Source organism: Sinocyclocheilus grahami, unplaced genomic scaffold (genome assembly GCF_001515645.1).
Source record: "Sinocyclocheilus grahami isolate Dianchi unplaced genomic scaffold, SAMN03320097.WGS_v1.1 scaffold830.1, whole genome shotgun sequence".
In the NCBI taxonomy this organism is placed as follows: domain Eukaryota; kingdom Metazoa; phylum Chordata; class Actinopteri; order Cypriniformes; family Cyprinidae; genus Sinocyclocheilus; species Sinocyclocheilus grahami.
Window position 1 is genome coordinate 87,091 of NW_015506009.1, and position 18,621 is coordinate 105,711.

The window sequence follows — 18,621 nt, forward strand, 5'->3', positions numbered from 1 at the left end:
GTAGAGTGAGTGTGTTTGTGTGTGTGTGTTGAGTGAGTGTGTGTGTGTGTGTGTGTAGAGTGAGTGGGTGTGTGTGTAGAGTGAGTGAGTGTGTGTGTAGAGTGAGTGAGTGTGTGTATAGAGTGAGACAGAGTGTGTGTGTGTGTGTGTATAGAGTGAGACAGAGTGTGTGTGTGTGTGTAGAGTGAGTGTGTGTGTGTAGAGTGAGAGAGTGTGAGTGTAGAGTGCATCACTTGTGTGGATGTTTGATATCTCATCACATCAGTTCATTAGCGTCTGACGGGCCTATAAATGGTTCAGGTTTAGAGGTTAGAGGTTTAGTGGTTGTGAAATGGGTGCATTTACATCAGGTATTAATTGTATTAGAACAAAATGTTTATTATGTGAATGTGTTGTTTTTATAGATGGAGATTCCACTGCTGCAGAGGTATTTACTCGCTCTCTTATTTTCAAGCTGAAGTATTTGCAGATGTTATGAAATAGCATTTACAACACATTAAACTTCCATAATACAGTATGATTCATTTACAGGTAAAACAGAATATTTAGGGATATTTAATGTGGGGCTGACAAGAACTTATTGGGATTTTGTGAAAGCCTCTGAAAAAAACGAGTAATTGCGACCTTTCAATCTAACTTCATAATTGACCAAATGCGCTTTCTTTAGAGCTTCTGCATAAAGATAAGCCAGCTCGTAAACTTCCGGTGAAGCTCGTTTGGTGTTGTGATATATATATATATATATATATATATATATATATATATGTGTGTGTGTTGAGACCCTCACAGAAACCTCTCCTGCCTCGCTCTTGTCAGAAACCGAGAAACACAATAATTGCAACACCGTAAATAATGATATTGGCGTTAACATACAGTTTCATGTTATTTAAACACATATAACAACATATAATTTGATATGCCGAGTCTGCGAATCCCAGGAGTACCCAGAGACGTAAATGCTGACAACGAAACACTATCGTAACGGTTTCGGCTAACGTTAACTAGCTAGTGATGCTGTCTCGTAAATGACATCATAATGATATCCTTGATAATCAATAACTGACCTTCATAGTCATGAACACATTTTACATAAACACCGATAACATTTTAAAGCCTTTATTATTTCTCAACTCTACAGCTGTGCAGTAAAAATCACTTTTCATTCATGAAGACGACATGAAAAAATGGCGGAAAACAAAGACTTTTAAGATGAAAATGTCATGAAATTAGCATTATAACCAGTAGATGGCAGCAGAGGATCACTCATGAGCTCAGCTGTCATTTCAACTCCCTAGATTTTTTTTTTCATGTCTTGCTTTTGGATTTATGTAATGACTATTATAACAAATTTGACTGTACTGGAGTATAAAGTATAGCAAGTTCAGGAAGTCACAAAGTCTAATGCCATTTAAAAAATAAATAAATAAATAAGCCCAGACACCAACAGCCTAGAAGGGCAAATTATGTAACCACAAATTAAATAACTTAATTATTAATGGTATAACTAAATTAATTAAATAATAATGCGTTGCATATTTTGAAATATTTTTTAGATTTAATTTAACTACATTTTTAAGTTTTATCTTAACTGTAAAACAGACTTGCTGCTGCTGTAGTTTTGTTACTCTGAATTGAGTCTGAATCACTGAATGCACAGCTCTTTTTGACAGCGGCTCGTCAGATGTTTTGTTCCGTCTGTTGCTTTATCATTGTCAATCACAGCAGTGAGTCGCAGCACAATTTAGCCGATTCACTTGTGTAATTTTTACACTCGTGTTTGCCGTTCCTGAAACTGTATATGTGAACGTTTGGTCCTCTTAGACAAACAAAACTTTTCTTCAGATTGTGAATGGATTGTGTAGAGAAACCGAACAAAGTGCGCTCCCCTGATAGCGCAACTGATTTTGACAGCTGACTGAAAATGACTGAGCTGGCTTATCTAAATCTAGTCAGTTGCGAGTTTACATCAAGCAATTCTGAAGAAGAAAGTCAGAATTGTGAGGTTAAAATTGTTAGATGCAATTACCTTGTTTTATTTTTATTAATTTATTTTTTAGTTTTTTTTATGCATTTTTTTGTTTGTTTTTAGTTTAATTAATTTTTTTACTGATTGTGCACAGTTATACCTATTGGTATATGGTCATTTATTGTATTTTATCTGACATCCCAGAACATCTCTTGGGTTTCCGTATGTGATGCTGAAACACTGATCTGTGTGTTTCTTACAGGCTTATTGAGAGACCTGAGCAGAAGATCTCACTGGAGGACTTCCAGAACTTCCTAATTGAACATCAGAAGGTTAGATATTCACTTCTCATGTTATTACAATTAACGTGTAAATAATGTCTGGTTTGTGTAATTGTGTGTGTGTGTGTTTGTGTTTGTGTCTTTAGGAGCTCTGGGCTACAGACAATAATAAGGTGCAGGAGTTCATGCTCCACTACCTGAAGGATCCTCTACGAGAGATCGAGCAGCCATACTTCCATCAAGACGAGGTGATGCTTACATAAACATGAATGCCAAGTGACTAGTGCATTCTGGGTACACATTTTTTAAGTTCCCTGGGAATGAAACCCATAAATGTGCAGTTGCACGTTTTAACCACTTCACCACATCCTGCTGTGTGGCCTCAGATCTTTGTTTGATCTGCCTCTTTCTGACCTTAATTAGTTGTGTTTGAATTTCCATCTGCTGTTTAAAATAAATATTTAAATGAGGTATATGCATATATTGAGAGTTTATATTGTATTATACTGTTTTCATGTTGAATGATTTATTGCCTGGGGTTAATATTGACGTCCCTGAGCAAACTGTTTATATAAATTTGTGTTTAACACATGTTCCACTTTTTTACTAATTGGAGTAGATATTTTTACACACATATTGAGATTTGACTGCAATTTTTTTAAAGCTTATTTTTAAACAGTTTGTAACAATATATGAACTCTTGTAAAATAAATAGAAAACAAAATGGCTTATTTAATATATATTTTGACCTCCTGTCTTTTAAGAACCATTTTTTCTAGTTAATGTTTCCTTCACTTTGTTGAAAAAGACCAGAAACATGGACTTCCATGTCCTATTTTGTACTCTTTCATGAAAGACCGTTTTGGTGTTGGACAGTTGAGCAGTGCGGAGTACTAACTCATGCGTGCTTGCTTTTTAACATAAACATCATGTTCTGTGTTTTGCGGTCTTTCTCAGTTCCTCACGTATCTGTTCTCTAAAGAGAACACTATCTGGGACGTGCAGCTCGATCAGGTGAGGCCAGAGGACATGAACAACCCCCTGTCGCACTACTGGATCTCTTCGTCCCACAACACGTGAGTAGATGCGTGGCCAGTACGTCCTCTAAACTGCACACTGATGTGAGCAAAACAAAACTAAGAAATGGACTCGATTCAGCTGGAGTCCGTCTGCTGCTCTTGTGTATTTTCAGTATGTTTGCAGTAACATGCATTTTCAGTAACATGCAGTCAGTTTCAGTAACAGTAACATGCAGTCAGTTTCAGTAACGGTAACATGCAGTCAGTTTCAGTAACATGGCATTTCAGTAACATGCCGTTTCAGTAACATGCAGACAGTTTCAGTAACATTAGGTTTCAGTACATTTCAGTCAGTTTCAGTAACATGCAGGCGGTTTCAGTAACATGCAGGCGGTTTCAGTAACATGCAGGCGGTTTCAGTAACACGCAGGCGGTTTCAGTAACACGCAGGCGGTTTCAGTAACATCCAGGCAGATCCAGTTGGTTTCAGTAACATGCAGGCAAATCCAGGCAGTTTCAGTAACATCTGTTTTCACAGTAATATCTAGTCAGTTTCAGTAACATGCGTTTTCAGTAACATCTGTTTTCACAGTAATATCCAGTCAGTTTCAGTAACATGCGTTTTCAGTAACATCTGTTTTCACAGTAATATCCAGTCAGTTTCAGTAACATGCGTTTTCACAGTAATATCCAGTCAGTTTCAGTAACATGCGTTTTCAGTAACATCCGTTTTCACAGTAATATCCAGTCAGTTTCAGTAACATGCGTTTTCAGTAACATCCGTTTTCACAGTAATATCCAGTCAGTTTCAGTAACATGCGTTTTCACAGTAATATCCAGTCAGTTTCAGTGACATGCAGTTTCAGTGACATGCAGTTTCAGTATCAGTCAGTTTCATTAACATCCAGACAGTTTCAGAAACATCCAGTGCTGATTAATCAAGAGGCTGTGTGTTTATTAAAATTCTCTCTCTGAAGGTATCAAGTAACTATTCCAAATAAGTTATCAACAGACAGACAAAAGACAGTAATGTGTGATCTCTAGATAATTTATATTCATCCATTTTGATAGTTGGGTATCCATTGATTAAGTAGCTGGTTAGTGTATAAATTGAATACCTCCTCAAAGAAACAAAATGTTAGGTGATGGGGGTTGGTTAGTCGGTTAGTTGGTCAATTATTTAGAGTATAAAATTGATCATTCTCATACAACCAAAGTTTTAGGTGATGGGGGAACTGTTTGATTGGTTGGTTAGTTACAGTCTTGAATGAATCCCCCTCAACCCAGAATGATAGATTATGGGGAAAGGATTGGTTGGTTAGTTTGTTGGTATGTTGGATAGTTGTAGTATAAAATTAATCCCCCTTAAATAACAGTTTGAAGAAGAAGTGTTAGATGCTGGGGAAAAGAGTTGGTTAGTCAGTTAGTTAGTTAGAGAATAAAATGAATCCCCCTTTAAAGAATCAATATCTTAGATGCTGGAAAATGATTTGGTTGGTTGGTTAGTTAGAGTATCAAATGATTCCTTCTTAAAGAACAAACATGTTGGATAATGGGAAAAGGTTTTGGACCGATTTCTAAGAGAAACAATAATCATGTTAACATAAAATCTTCCCTGTTAGAATGTATTTCCTCATGATGCAGTGCTACGTTCTTATTGTGTACAAACATCTTATTCCCAAAGACATAATAAATGTGTATAAATATAAATAAATATATATATCAGTATCTCACAAAAGTGAGTACACCCCTCACTTTTCAACAAACATTTTAGTATATCTTCTCAAGGGACAATACTATAGAAATGAATCGTGGATATATTTTAGAGTAGTCGATGTGCTGCTTGTATAGCAGTACAGAATTACTGTCCTCTGAAAATAACTCAACATACAGCCATTATTGTCAAAATAGCTGGCAACAAAAGTGAGTACACCCTAAGTGATAACAGCTGCATGTCGTTTAACCATGCAAAGCCACATGTCCTATTCATCATGTTCATGTTTTTGTCTGCTTGACAAGACCATACAAATTTGTGTATCTTGTATTAGAGCAGTTCAAATTTGGTGCTTTGAGTACAATTCTCTCATACTGACCACTGGATGTTCAACATGGCACCTCATGGCAAAGAAATCTCTGAGAATTCGGAGAATTAGAATTGTTGCTCTCCACAAAGATGGCCTAGGCTATTAGAAGATCTGTAACACCCTTAAACTGAGTTGCAGTACAGTGGCCAGGTTCATACAGAGGTTTTCTAAGACCAGTTCCACTCGGAACAGGCCTCGCAAGGGTCGATCAAAGAAGTTGCGTCCTCGTGCTGTGCATCAGGTACAGAAGCTGGCTTCAAAAAACAGACACATGAGAGCTGCCAGCATTGCTTTAGAGGTTGCAGAAGCAGGAGGTCAGCTTGTCAGTGCTCAAACCATACGCCGCACACTGCAACAAGTCGGTTTGTATGGCCGTCATCCCAGAAGGAAGCCTCTTCTAAAGCTGGCTCACAAGAAAGCCCACAAACAGTTTGCTGAAGACAAGTCCTGTGGTCTGATGAGACTAAGATAAACTTGTTTGGCTCAGATGGTGTTCAGCATGTGTGGCAACGCCCTGGTGAGGATTACCAAGGAAATTGTGTCTTGCCTACAGTCAAGCATGGTGGTGGTAGCATCATGGTCTGGGGCTGCACGAGTGCTGCTGGTACTGGGGAACTGCGGTTCATTGAGGGAAACATGGATTCCAGCATGTACTGTGATATTCTGAAGCGGATGATACCGACCCCAAACACACCACCAAGATGACAACTGCCTTACTGAGAAAGCTGAAGGTGATGGAGTGGCCAAGTATGTCTCCAGACCTAAACCCCATTGAGCACCTGTGGGGCATCCTCAAACGGAAGGTGGAGAAGCGCCATGTGTCTAACATCCAGCATCTCCGTGATGTCATTATAGAGGAGTGGAAGAGGATCCCAGCAACAACCTGCGCAGCTCTGGTGAATTCCATGCCCAGGAGGATTAAGGCAGGGCTAGATAACAATGGTGCTCACACAAAATATTGACACTTTGGACACAGTTTTGACATATTCACTTAGGGTGTACTCACTTTTGTTGCTAGTTATTTAGACAACAATGGCTGCATGTTGAGTTATTTTTAGAGGACAGTAATTCTGTACTGCTATACAAACTGCACATTGACTACTCTAAAATATAGCCAATTTCTATAGTATTGTCCCTTGACAACATATAATAAAATGGTTGCTGAAATGTGAGGGGTGTACTCACTTTTGGGAGATGCTGTGTGTGTGTGTGTGTGTGTGTGTATATATATATATATATATATACACACATAATGTATATATGTGTACACGCACACACACACTATATCATGAATGTCTTGCCATATGAAAATGAACCCGTCAAATAGATGTCTGGCTAACGTTAGGGATGCACGATATATCGGCCACCATATCGGTATCGGCCCATATCGGCTCATTTTTTCTGTTATCGGTATCGGCCTGATAAGAAAATTTGGCCGATATCTTAAAGCCGATAAATAATGCATTATTTCCTTCAGAGACACTTCAGATGCGCGCTGTTCGTTTGCAGCCTTTTGTGCAATTGTACATTGTAATATTGTGTTTATTTGATGTATATCTGATTTATCTCATATAGAATGCGTTTGGTTAAGTTAAAAGAGCACTTCAGTTTACCGGTTCGTTACGTCTGAGTGAGTGTGGCGTCTGCACACACCAGTTCTCTGTGTGCTTGTGTGATGTTTTCATACGGGAATCTTCTGAATGTGTGTTATGCAATCATCAACACTTTGGTGTTTGCACGCAGCTATCCCATCATCCTCTCCATCGAGGACCACTGCAGTATTGTGCAGCAGAGAAATATGGCCACCTACTTTAAGAAAGTGTTTGGAGAGATGCTCCTGACCAAAGCGGTGGACATCTCAGCCGACGGTCTCCCCTCGCCCAATCAGCTCAAGAGGAAGATCCTGATCAAGGTGAGAGCCCATTGGCTACATGGCAGGAAATGCCATCATTAAGATTTTCTCAGCTAAGAACATTCATTGTTGGATTGATGTGTTCAGCACAAGAAATTAGCTGAGGGAAGTGCGTACGAGGAGGTCTCGTCTTCAACGCCCTACTCGGAGAACGACATCAGCAACTCCATCAAGAACGGCATCCTGTACCTGGAGGATCCCATCAACCACGTGAGCTCACCTTCATCTGCTCGTTTAGAGACATTAAATCTGACGGCAGATTGTTGAGGCTCATCGTGGATGTTCACTGTTGTCCTCACAGGAGTGGTATCCTCACTTCTTTGTCCTGACCAGCAATAAGATCTATTACTCTGAAGAGACGTCAAGTAATCAAGGGAACGAGGATGAGGAGGAGCACAGAGAGGTGAGGAAAACACAATCTCAGGAATAACAGCAGCACTGCTAACGTGACTGCAGTGTAATGGTCATTCAGGTGCTCTCAAATAAGTGTAGCGTCAGGGTCCCCCGCGAGTTGCAGAAAATTCAGTTTTATTCAATTCATGGTCTTTAAAAGTCAAGTGCCTTTATGGTATAACTCGAAGTCTTGATAATCATTGGGGACAGACAAACAGGAATCACGGTTTGGTGTAATTTGATCATTAATTAACCTTCAAAAGGCTATGATTTATGCATACTACTGATGTCTCTTTGATTGTCTCTAATATTTAACCATTCAACATTACAGTATAATTGAGAGCTATCAATTTTAACATTAAAAGACTTTATAAAATAACAACTTCTAATTTAAGTGAAATTAAAACAATCTTCACATAAACCCATTATAATAAATGCCATATTTAGCTACCTGTGCCCTTCAGCAAGTTGGAAATATTAAGTTATCAAACACTACTTTTTCTTTTGTTCTTTGATGAACAGACATCACAGCAGCTGTTATGAGGTTATTTTGGCCGCTGCTGAACATGACGTGGATCTGACACGCATCATACTTTCTCATAACTCTTTACCTTTTCTGACCCACTTCAGCTCTTAAAGTCTCTATAATGAGCTGACGAGTTAAATCGGGTGTGTTAGATGAGGGAGACAGTGTTGCTGTTCCAGGACAGTTTGGAAAACCTTTTTGGACAGTTTGGAAAACAACACTGCATGCTCGTAGTTTCTTTCGCGCTTTAATATGAAATTATATCCAGCGTGCGCCACTTCATTTGTGCGTGCATTTGAAGGGCACGTGCTATGAGCGCTAGGGATGCACGATATTATTGGCCCTATATCGGAATCGGCCGATAATGGCTTTAAATGTAAATATTGGCATCGTCCCGCTATGAAAAATGATGCTGATATGTCTTGCCGATAAGAGGAATACGTTAACTCGCATGTGCTCAGGGTGTGCTAGCGGTCAGCAGTGTGGCTCATTCTTGAAGCAAAGTTTTGTCTGAATGATGATTAGATTCACTGTTTTGGATTGCTGCATTTAATCTGTGAAAGCACGTACAGAATGACGCGTTTGGTGCGTGATAGAGTAAACCGTAATAGCACGTGCAGCGGCAGTGACAGCCTCCCCTGGGTCCTAACGCCCGAGAGGCGCTGTTGGCCTACTTCTAATTAAATTAAAAGGAAAATAGCCTACACAAATAACATTTTAGACTGTTTCTGATTAAAGCAGTATTTAAGAAGCTATAGCTTAAATCACAAACATGACACTTGTAAATTAAATAGTTTTATACCGATTTATTCATTAATATGTAGTATGTTTTATTTTTTAAACAAATCATAAGCTTTAAAAGATTTTCAGAATTTTGCTTTAGACCATCTACAAATGTTAAATTTAAAAATAAAATGTTAGGGTTTACACTGCATCTTTCTGGGACAAAAGAAATGCAGCGATTGATATATAGTTTATTTAGGCCTATAGTTGTTTTCAAAGCTTCGATGTACTGTCAAAAAAAATCTTCATTTTTGTTTATTTAATTCTAGCAAATAAGTTCTTGTTAAAAACATATAAAAAAAAATATTTTGCTTATAATTTCTGCACAGGAGAGACTTGGTGTTGTTTCCAAACAAAAGGAAATATATTGGTATCGGTATCTGCCAAAATCAGTTGAAAAATATCGGTATATCGGCAGAAATCCAATATCGTGCATCCCTAATGAGCGCAGTATAACGGCTGACAGGAAAATAGTTTTTTACTGACATACAGCCTGACAGCATCCCATCTGACCGCAGTTGACTGCTACTGTTCAGTGTTACCTCCTCATGTTCTTTAGGTCAGTAACGCCATGGACCAGCATGTGACGGAGAAGTGGTTTCACGGGAAGCTGGGAGCGGGGCGAGACGGGCGTCAGATCGCCGAGCGTCTGCTGTCGGAGTACTGCCTGGAGACCGGCGCGCCCGACGGCTCGTTCCTGGTGCGGGAGAGCGAGACGTTTGTGGGAGACTACACACTCTCCTTCTGGTAACAGCACCAGCTTTACCTCATCCTCTTCTCAGAGCAGCAGTGGACTGATGGTTTACTCATGAATTGGCTGTAAAATAAGAGCGCTTCTGCATCGTGCTTTGGTTGATTTTGTGATGGTTTCTGCTGGTCAGGCGGTCCGGTCGGGTTCAGCACTGCAGGATTCACTCTCGGCAGGAGGCCGGCAGCCCCAAGTTCTACCTGACGGATAACCTGGTGTTCGACACGCTGTTCGCGCTCATCACACATTACCAGCAGGTGCCTCTGCGCTGCAATGAGTTTGAGATGAAGCTGACCGAGCCAGTGCCACAAACCAACGCTCACGAGAGCAAAGAGTGAGTCCCACATCCACCTCACATCTGGTCCAGCTGATGGCCGAAAGGACTTAAAGAGACAGTGCACCCTTTCATTTACTCACCCTCATGTCCTTCTAAGTAACTTACTTTCTTTGGTTAAAGGATATTGGTAACCAGACTGTTTTGGTTACCATTGACTTCCATTGCATAGACCAAAAACCCCTCCAGACATTTCTCTAAATATCATCTTTTACGTTCCACAGAAGAAAGTCGTTCAGGTTTGGAATGACATGAGGGCTAGTAAGTGACAGAATTATCATTTTTGGGTGAACTGTCCCTTTAAGAATAGGGATGCTATGAGAGTTTTGGTCAAAATGATCACAAACTGTTATTTCTATCATGCGTCAGGAAATTATAATATACAGTACTGCGGATGGATAATTGTGTAGTACTTTTGAAACATAGAGCATACGGTTTGAATTGAGAATAATTATGAATTAATAAGCAAAAAAAAAAAAAGAAAGAAAGAAAATATCTGATTCAATTCTGGGCTGAAACAATAACGGTTTGAAAAAGCCTCAGGAAGTTTTATTGGTAGATAATTATTTTTATGTTATGGCCAGTTGTAATATACAATGGCCAATAAATATGCTAAATAGTATAAAAATAATATATTAAAATTGCTTGTTTAATAGTTGTCACATTTTTAAGTGTTATAATAATGTCTTAGTTTCAATTATCTTTATTTGGGGCCTTTTCTCAGCAAATATTGATATGCTGTCAACTGTGAATTTAATTAGTTGTTTTCTGTGCAGGTGGTATCACGCGTCTCTGTCCCGCAGTCAGGCTGAAAACATGCTGATGAGAGTCCCGCGTGACGGCGCTTTCCTCGTTAGGAAGAGAACAGAATTCAACTCTTTCGCCATTTCCTTCCGGTGAGATCCAGGCTCCCGCTCTCATGTTGTATTGTGTGCTTGTCTCTGCAGCTCTACATACTCTCGTCTGTCTCTCTCAGGGCGGAGGGCAAGATAAAGCACTGCCGCGTGCAGCAGGAGGGACAGACGGTGGTTTTGGGCACCTCAGAGTTTGACAGTTTAGTAGATTTAATCAGTTACTATGAGAAACATCCACTGTACCGTAAGATGAAGCTGCGCTACCCCATCAATGAGGAAACACTGGAGAAGATCGGCACTGCGGTGAGTGGATCTGGATTAACATCTAATCTGTGATTAAAGGGAAAGTTCACCTAAAAATGAAAAATCACTTCCTCACCTTAATGTTGTTCCAACCCTGAATGACTTTCAGAAAACAAGATATTTTAAAAGAAGATATAAGGGTCTCGTTAAACCACTGACTTCCTTTGTATGGACAAAAATAAAAGCACTTATGTACGTTTCTCAAAATATAATTTGTTCCACAGAAGAAAGTCAGGTGTACAGTTTTGGTTTGAAATGAGTACAGAACAACAGGATTGTCATGTTTGGGTGAACTTTGCCTTTAAAATAAAGTGTGACAGAAAATAACTCTAGTTGTGCTTTAAGACGAAATTTATGCTGTAACAATTACAAAATGAAAAACAAGGTCTTTTTTTTTTTTTTTGACGTTTTCATAAAGCCGTTACTGAATCTCAAATCCAACAAAAAGTTAGGTCATGCATAATCATTAGAGCCTGACCGATATATCGTTTAGCCGATATTATCGGGCGATATGAGGCTGTCGCAGATATATCGGTATCGGCAAAATGCCAAACTTTTGACTATACTGTGCTATAATATAGCCTACACATAAAGAATATCGGCCGATATATCGGTATCTGTCTTTTTTTTACTCCGTAATATCGGTATTGGCCCCCAAAAAACCCATATCGGTCTGTCTCTAATAATCATGACCGATAACTGTTCATTATTGATAATTTGTGACTTGTGCTCATTGGTAATATTAGTATTAAATGTATCATATGTAGCTAGTGTTTTGTTCTAATGCTTAATTACAACAATTAATTTGATGCATCTCAATAAATTTGTTGAATGTCTTTATCTGTGATTTTTTTTTAAGAATATTATATTCAAGTCATTTTGAATTCTTAAATTGTTTTAAGAACAGTAGTGAGAAAAAAGATTCAAGAAGTATTTTTGAGAATGCAAAATATTCTTAACCTTATTCCTTAGAAGTTAGAAATAAGAAAAAGGCATTTAACAAGAAGGTTATGTTTTTTGAATACATTTTTTTTGTACAGTCTTTCTTGGAAACTGCTGTTTGAAAGAACCAGCAGGTTTTGCGCTAGATCGGTGTATTATTGTGGTTTTGGTTTTCAGATTTACCTGTTAATTGTCAGTCAGCTTACTGTCAGGCGGTGATTGTGTGGACTGAGATAAAGTGAAAGGTCAGTCATTCTCTTTCTGTCTGCGTGCAGGAGCCTGATTATGGATCTCTGTATGAGGGCCGTAACCCGGGATTCTATGTGGAAGCCAATCAGATGCCCACGTTTAAGGTACCTCTGCTCTCTAGCTGCAAAATGAGTTTCTCATGCTGTTGACTTTAGTGTATGACAGGTTTGTGTGTGTGTGTGTGTGAGAGCAGTGCACAGTACGAGCCATGTATGAATACAAAGCCCAGCGCGATGATGAACTTTCCTTCAGTAAGAACACCATCATTCAGAACGTGGACAAACAGGAAGGAGGCTGGTGAGTACAAGACGCTGTCAAAATACAGCTGCCAGTTCAGCGTGAAAGAACCCTGAGGTCCAAATATATGTGTGTGTGTGTGTGTGTGTGTGAGTGTGAGTGACCCTGCACCACAAAAACCATAAGTCATAAGGGACAACTTTTTGAAATAGATTTATACATCATCTGAAAGCTGAATAAATAAGCTTTCCATTGATGTATGGTTTGTTAGGACAATATTTGGCCGAGATACAACTATTTGAAAATCTGGAATCTGAGGGTGCAAAAAAATCTAAATATTGAGAAAATCTCCTTTAAATTTATTTATTTATTTATTTAGTCATTTAGCAGACGCTTTTATCCAAAGCAACTTACAAATGAGGACAACAGAAGCAATCAATTGTAGTATTAAAACAACTAAAAGCTAAAACTTTATAAATACTACCTATACGCATTTTAAAAATAAAGAGATTAAATAAAAATGACAAATGCATACAACAAAATTTCAAAACTTAACATTTCCATTTAGTTTGTTGAAGTATTAAAATAGCTCAAATTAAATAAAACTAAAACTTAAAGACCTATACAGACATGATAAATTCATGACATAATGTAACTAAAATTAAAATAAATAACAAATACAAATAATAGAAATCAAATGTCAGTAGTTTATCAGTAATCCTAAAAAATAACACTGCCAAACACACATGCTAAAAAACAACAACTGACACATCGTAAGAAATGGTTACAAAAACTGAAACCGAAGCGAAACAAGTAATAGGAAAGAGGAGAAATAAAAAGCGATACTTATTCAATTTGTCCAAATGAAGTTCTTAGCAATGCATATTAATAATGTATGTTAATATTTTTTTTTTATTAAGTTTTAATATATTTACGGTAAGAAATTAACAAAGTATTTTCATGGAACATAATCTTTACTTAATATCCTAATGATTTTTGGCATAAAAGAGAAATGTATAATTTTGACCCATACAATGTATTGTTGGCTATTGCTACAAATATACCCCAGCGACTTAACACTGCTTTTGTGCTGCAGGGTCACATTGTTTGTTCCATCTTTCTTTTTTTGGTGCAGTGTTTTTGGTTTGTTCAGAAGCTACACAAATCAACTTCAATCAACAAAACATAAAATAAAAAAAAACACCAAAAACAGTTCTCTAATGTATATAATCTAATTCTATATTTCCATAATATAATCTAAATCTTTATATTATCTCAAAAGTTTTTTTCTCTTCGTTTTTTTTAAATGTGAATTTTAAAAAAAATGTAAGTAATACAAATATATATTTTGTTTTATTTCAGTTAACATTTATTTTATTTCAAGTAACGGAAGTTTATTAGAATGGTTTTAGTTTTATTTAACTGTAATAACCCTGATTTGGCGTTAAAACAGACTGAATAGGGTTTATGTCGGTCACACCAAGTGCACACTACAGTGAGTGAGTTTGTGAGCGTTTCGTTTGGGGAGGGGAAGGTTCTGCTCTTTCGAGTCGCTTGGCTGTAAGATTACACAGAGATCTAGTGCTAAACAAGGGACAGAAATTGCAAAATAAAGAAGTCGTTCTAGAATACAGAAGTGAGACTGGCGCTGTGCTAGATAAAGCCACTGAATAGGTGGGTAAACACAACTAAAAACAAGTGGCGTCTGAGATGCATTCACGCCTATAATGATAATGATATCAATAAATCTAATACGATACATATAATAAACAATAATGACACAGAGGAACAATATCATTGGAATGATTTTTGCTAAAAACATTGAGAGCCAATCAGAATCGCCCTGACTTTAAAGTGGCAGATGATAAAACTGCAGTGCGCTTATAATAAACAGTGTTGTCCACTGCTGTGGACGGTAATATAGTTGTCGTTGTTAGTGTGAACTGGCCTTTATGCTGGCTGTGGGCCATTATGTTGAGGACTGAAGGATCAAACATTCTTTCCTTTTTTTTATATTGTGATCAATGCCGTGCACTTGATTTTCTAACATTAATATCTCACTAGCCAGAAAGTCTAGTTTCCTTGCCAAAGCCTGTTTTTACCTGCGTTAGGTGCTTTGTGTGTTCAGTCTTGATTTGGTTCACACACACACCACGAGGAGCCTGAAAGTAACCGTGTGTTTGTGCTCTCCGCTCAGGTGGAAGGGAGACTATGGCGGCAAGAAGCAGCTGTGGTTCCCTGCGAATTACGTGGAGGAAATCAGCCCGACGGCCGCGGAGCCTGACAGATCAGTGAGTTGAGCGCGTGTGTGTTTGTTGTTGTTGTGTTGTGCCAGAGGTGCTCTGGGCTCCGACCTTTACCCCTGTTCTCGCTCTCGCTCAGCAGGCCACAGAGAACAGTCCTCTGGGAGATCTCCTGAGAGGAAGTATGGACGTGTCTTCCTGTCAGATCGGTGAGTGTGTGTGTGTTCCTCTTCCCTGATACACACTCATCGACACATCGTTGTGTGAGGCCCTTACAGAGACACACGCATGCTCACACACACACGCACGCACACACTCACTCACACTCACTCATACTCACACACACACACATTGTTTGAATTTAGATTAGAGCAGCCTGAAGATTTAAAATAAACGTGATTAATTGTTTTTTTGTTTTAACTTTTTACCTAATAATTCAGAAATAAATATCTAAATATTTCTCTCTCTATATATAATTAATTGAATAATTATTCATTAATAATAAATTATTGATTTAATTGTTATTATTATCAATAATACTACTAATAATAATAATAATTATTTTAAATTTAAAATTAAAATTTTTTATTATTTTTTCCATGTATTGCAATAATGAGATACTGTATTTTTTAACAATATAGCTCAACCCTAACTATTTTAGTATAATTTATATACTATTTTAGTTTGTTTATTTTTAAAATTTTAATTTCATTTTAATTTTAGAGAAAGTTTTAGTAATTTTGTTGTTTTTGTTTTCTTTTAGTTTTTTTTTTAAATTACTTTATGAAGCTTTTTTCCTAAACTAAAATGAATTAAATAAAATTAATAGTTTATTATGTATATATTTTATTGTATTTTATTTTGTTAATATTTTATTTCCGTTCATGTTCATTTCAACTAAGGATTATCTATCTATCTATCTCTTTCTTTCAGACAGACGAGAAGAGCGAGGCGAGACAGAGGAGGCGGGCGAGGCGAAACAGAGGAGACGATCGCGGATGATTTAGTTTCTAAACGAGATGCAAAAGCGCCTGTTTGGCAATATTTTAGCCGTTTATCTAAGGTGATTTTGGAAGTGTTTTTAAACATTAGTTTCTTATTTAATTGGTTCCACATTGTTTTCTGATTTTTACTTCATTTAAACGGTCATTTATTTATTTTATTTGACATCAGGTGTATGCCGTGCCTCCAAGCTTTCTTACTCGTTTTGCTAATAAACCTTCTACGTTTCTTATTTATTTGGTTATATATTATACGTTTACTCATTTCCAGTTTTGTATACCTATTAAACTTTATGCAAGTTATTTGTTATTTTATATTAGGCATAGCCTGCTTTATAGCATGGTGTATTTTTATTTGTTTTGTTGATAAAAGTTATATGTTTTATATATACGCTAAAGTAAGTTTGACGTTGTATTTTGTTGTTGCATTCACCAACCAATTGACGCCGACCTGCTGCTAATTCAAAAGTGAAAGTAAAATGCACATGGTGCTTTTACAAGCTATTTAAAAGCGAAGGAAAGCGAGGAAAAGAGGGAACGCCGCCGCCCCCCGCGGTGATACCGGTATTATCGGTGTTGTCACACGTCGATTAACCGGTGGGAAAATTTCCTCACCGTCACAACCCTCCTCTCCAGTAAAACAGGAGCTGCCTGTCACCACCTGTTACCAAACCTCTGCTCAGCTTTCTTGAATGCGTGCGCTTACGAATCAAGGGATCAAATGATCTAAAATGCATGCAGTTTCCTAAGAATTGTTTTGCTTTTGGACACGTAGGCTGTATGATATTCTTTATGACTAATGATTATTTGTTCTTCATCAGCTTGAAGAGGGTAAAATGATGGAAAGAAGAAAGAAGATTGCTTTAGAGCTGTCAGACCTCGTCATCTACTGCCGACCGGTTCCTTTTGATGAAGACAGTAAGACGTCCAACAGTTTTTCAACTCCGTATTACTGATGCCTCATGGAAATCTGATTCCACAACTTGTCACATCACATCCTAACCAGGGTTATTATCATTAACTAAACCAAAAAAACATTTTAAAAATGCATTACGTGAAAAAAAAATTTAAAAAATCTCCTAAAATTGTAATATTTAAAATTCTTACAAAAAATGTAACTAAACATAAATAAGAAATGTTGCCTTCCTCTCCAGTAAAACAGGAGCTGCCTGTCACCACCTGTTACCAAACCTCTGCTCAGCTTTCTTGAATGCGTGCGCTTACGAATCAATGCATGCAGTTTCCTAAGAATTGTTTTGCTTTTGGACACGTAGGCTGTATGATATTCTTTATGACTAATGATTATTTGTTCTTCATCAGCTTGAGGAGGGTAAAATGATGGAAAGAAGAAAGAAGATTGCTTTAGAGCTGTCAGACCTCGTCATCTACTGCCGACCGGTTCCTTTTGATGAAGACAGTAAGACGTCCAACAGTTTTTCAACTCCGTATTACTGATGCCTCATGGAAATCTGATTCCACAACTTGTCACATCACATCCTAACCAGGGTTATTATCATTAACTAAACCAAAAAAACATTTTAAAAATGCATTACGTGAAAAAAAAATTTAAAAAATCTCCTAAAATTGTAATATTTAAAATTCTTACAAAAAATGTAACTAAACATAAATAAGAAATGTTGCCTTAGCAACTAGCTGGGAAAAAAAACAAGTTTGAGTTGAAGTACTACCATAACTAAAACAAAATACACTAAAATTGAATAAACTCAATTCAAAATAAAGACAAAAACACAGCAAAATTGCTAAAACTTTAAATAAATTAAAAATGAAAACCGAAAGTATAAAAATGAAATCAAATTTAAAATATTACCAGTGTTAAAATAAAACTGGTCCTGACTCACTTTTTGACTGAGCCGTATAGTAAAAATATATCTCATTATTTATTTTTTTTATTTTTTTCGCCCATTAATAATAACCTAATTAGAAGGTCAATCTTTTTTGTTTGAAAAATTCTGACCAAAACAAACATTCTACAATTAAGTTAAAATAGTGCAAAGTTGACTAATTAATTCCCTCACTAAATTAAAACAATTTTTTTGCACAACCTATTACAATACATAGACATAAACAGCAATGTTTACATGTATTAGTAAATAAATATATGCACTGTTTAATATGTTAATGGCACACATGGAAATAATCATTCTGTACTTAAAGGGATAGTTCACCCAAAAATGAAAATGTGATGTTTACCTCACGCACCGGATGCCGTGCGCGCGCTCAAAGACATAGTGCTGTATTAGAGGTAAAACATGATATAAATACTGTTCGGTTTCTGGCACAAACCGATCGTTTCGTGTCTTAGGACATCAATGTGTCGTCACGAGCCGCAGGGTTTAATTTGGATTTGTCTGTACATGTTTTTTTTACTCTCATAGATTTTGTTACCATTGCCATGCATTATACGACTGATAGACTGCAACGGTTAAAGTTAAAAATCTTAGTTTGTGTTCCACTGAAGAAACAAAGTCTTGGATGCCCTGGGGGTAAGCAGATAAACATCAAATTTTCATTTTTGGGTGAACTATCCCTTTAAGATCAAATCCAAGATATTAAAACATCTCTCTTAACACTTTTATACACTCACAATTAGGTTCACACAATTGGTCTAGTTAGTTAGTTTTCCACTCTCTGGGAAACTTAATAGCCAAATAAACAGTGCATACAAATCAGATAGTCACCATATCTATAAATTACTGCGGATGTATTTTACTTGAAACTTGACCAC

The 18,621-nt window shown here is 37.2% G+C and overlaps 1 protein-coding gene across 1 annotated transcript in view; it reads left to right on the plus strand.

The window, feature by feature from the left end:
• LOC107562619 (1-phosphatidylinositol 4,5-bisphosphate phosphodiesterase gamma-1-like) overlaps positions 1–18,621 on the plus strand; it is a 60,301-nt gene that overhangs the window by 33,443 nt on the left and 8,237 nt on the right. Inside the window, exons 8-26 of the mRNA XM_016247283.1 lie at positions 405–427; positions 2,229–2,298; positions 2,394–2,495; positions 3,205–3,323; positions 5,489–5,802; positions 6,959–6,980; positions 7,094–7,262; positions 7,350–7,472; positions 7,564–7,665; positions 9,524–9,711; positions 9,846–10,046; positions 10,823–10,942; positions 11,023–11,203; positions 12,421–12,498; positions 12,588–12,691; positions 14,829–14,922; positions 15,017–15,106; positions 16,697–16,793; positions 17,179–17,292. Coding sequence (XP_016102769.1) covers positions 405–427; positions 2,229–2,298; positions 2,394–2,495; positions 3,205–3,323; positions 5,489–5,802; positions 6,959–6,980; positions 7,094–7,262; positions 7,350–7,472; positions 7,564–7,665; positions 9,524–9,711; positions 9,846–10,046; positions 10,823–10,942; positions 11,023–11,203; positions 12,421–12,498; positions 12,588–12,691; positions 14,829–14,922; positions 15,017–15,106; positions 16,697–16,793; positions 17,179–17,292 — 2,311 coding nt within the window. The remainder of the gene's footprint in view (positions 1–404; positions 428–2,228; positions 2,299–2,393; positions 2,496–3,204; positions 3,324–5,488; positions 5,803–6,958; positions 6,981–7,093; positions 7,263–7,349; positions 7,473–7,563; positions 7,666–9,523; positions 9,712–9,845; positions 10,047–10,822; positions 10,943–11,022; positions 11,204–12,420; positions 12,499–12,587; positions 12,692–14,828; positions 14,923–15,016; positions 15,107–16,696; positions 16,794–17,178; positions 17,293–18,621) is intronic.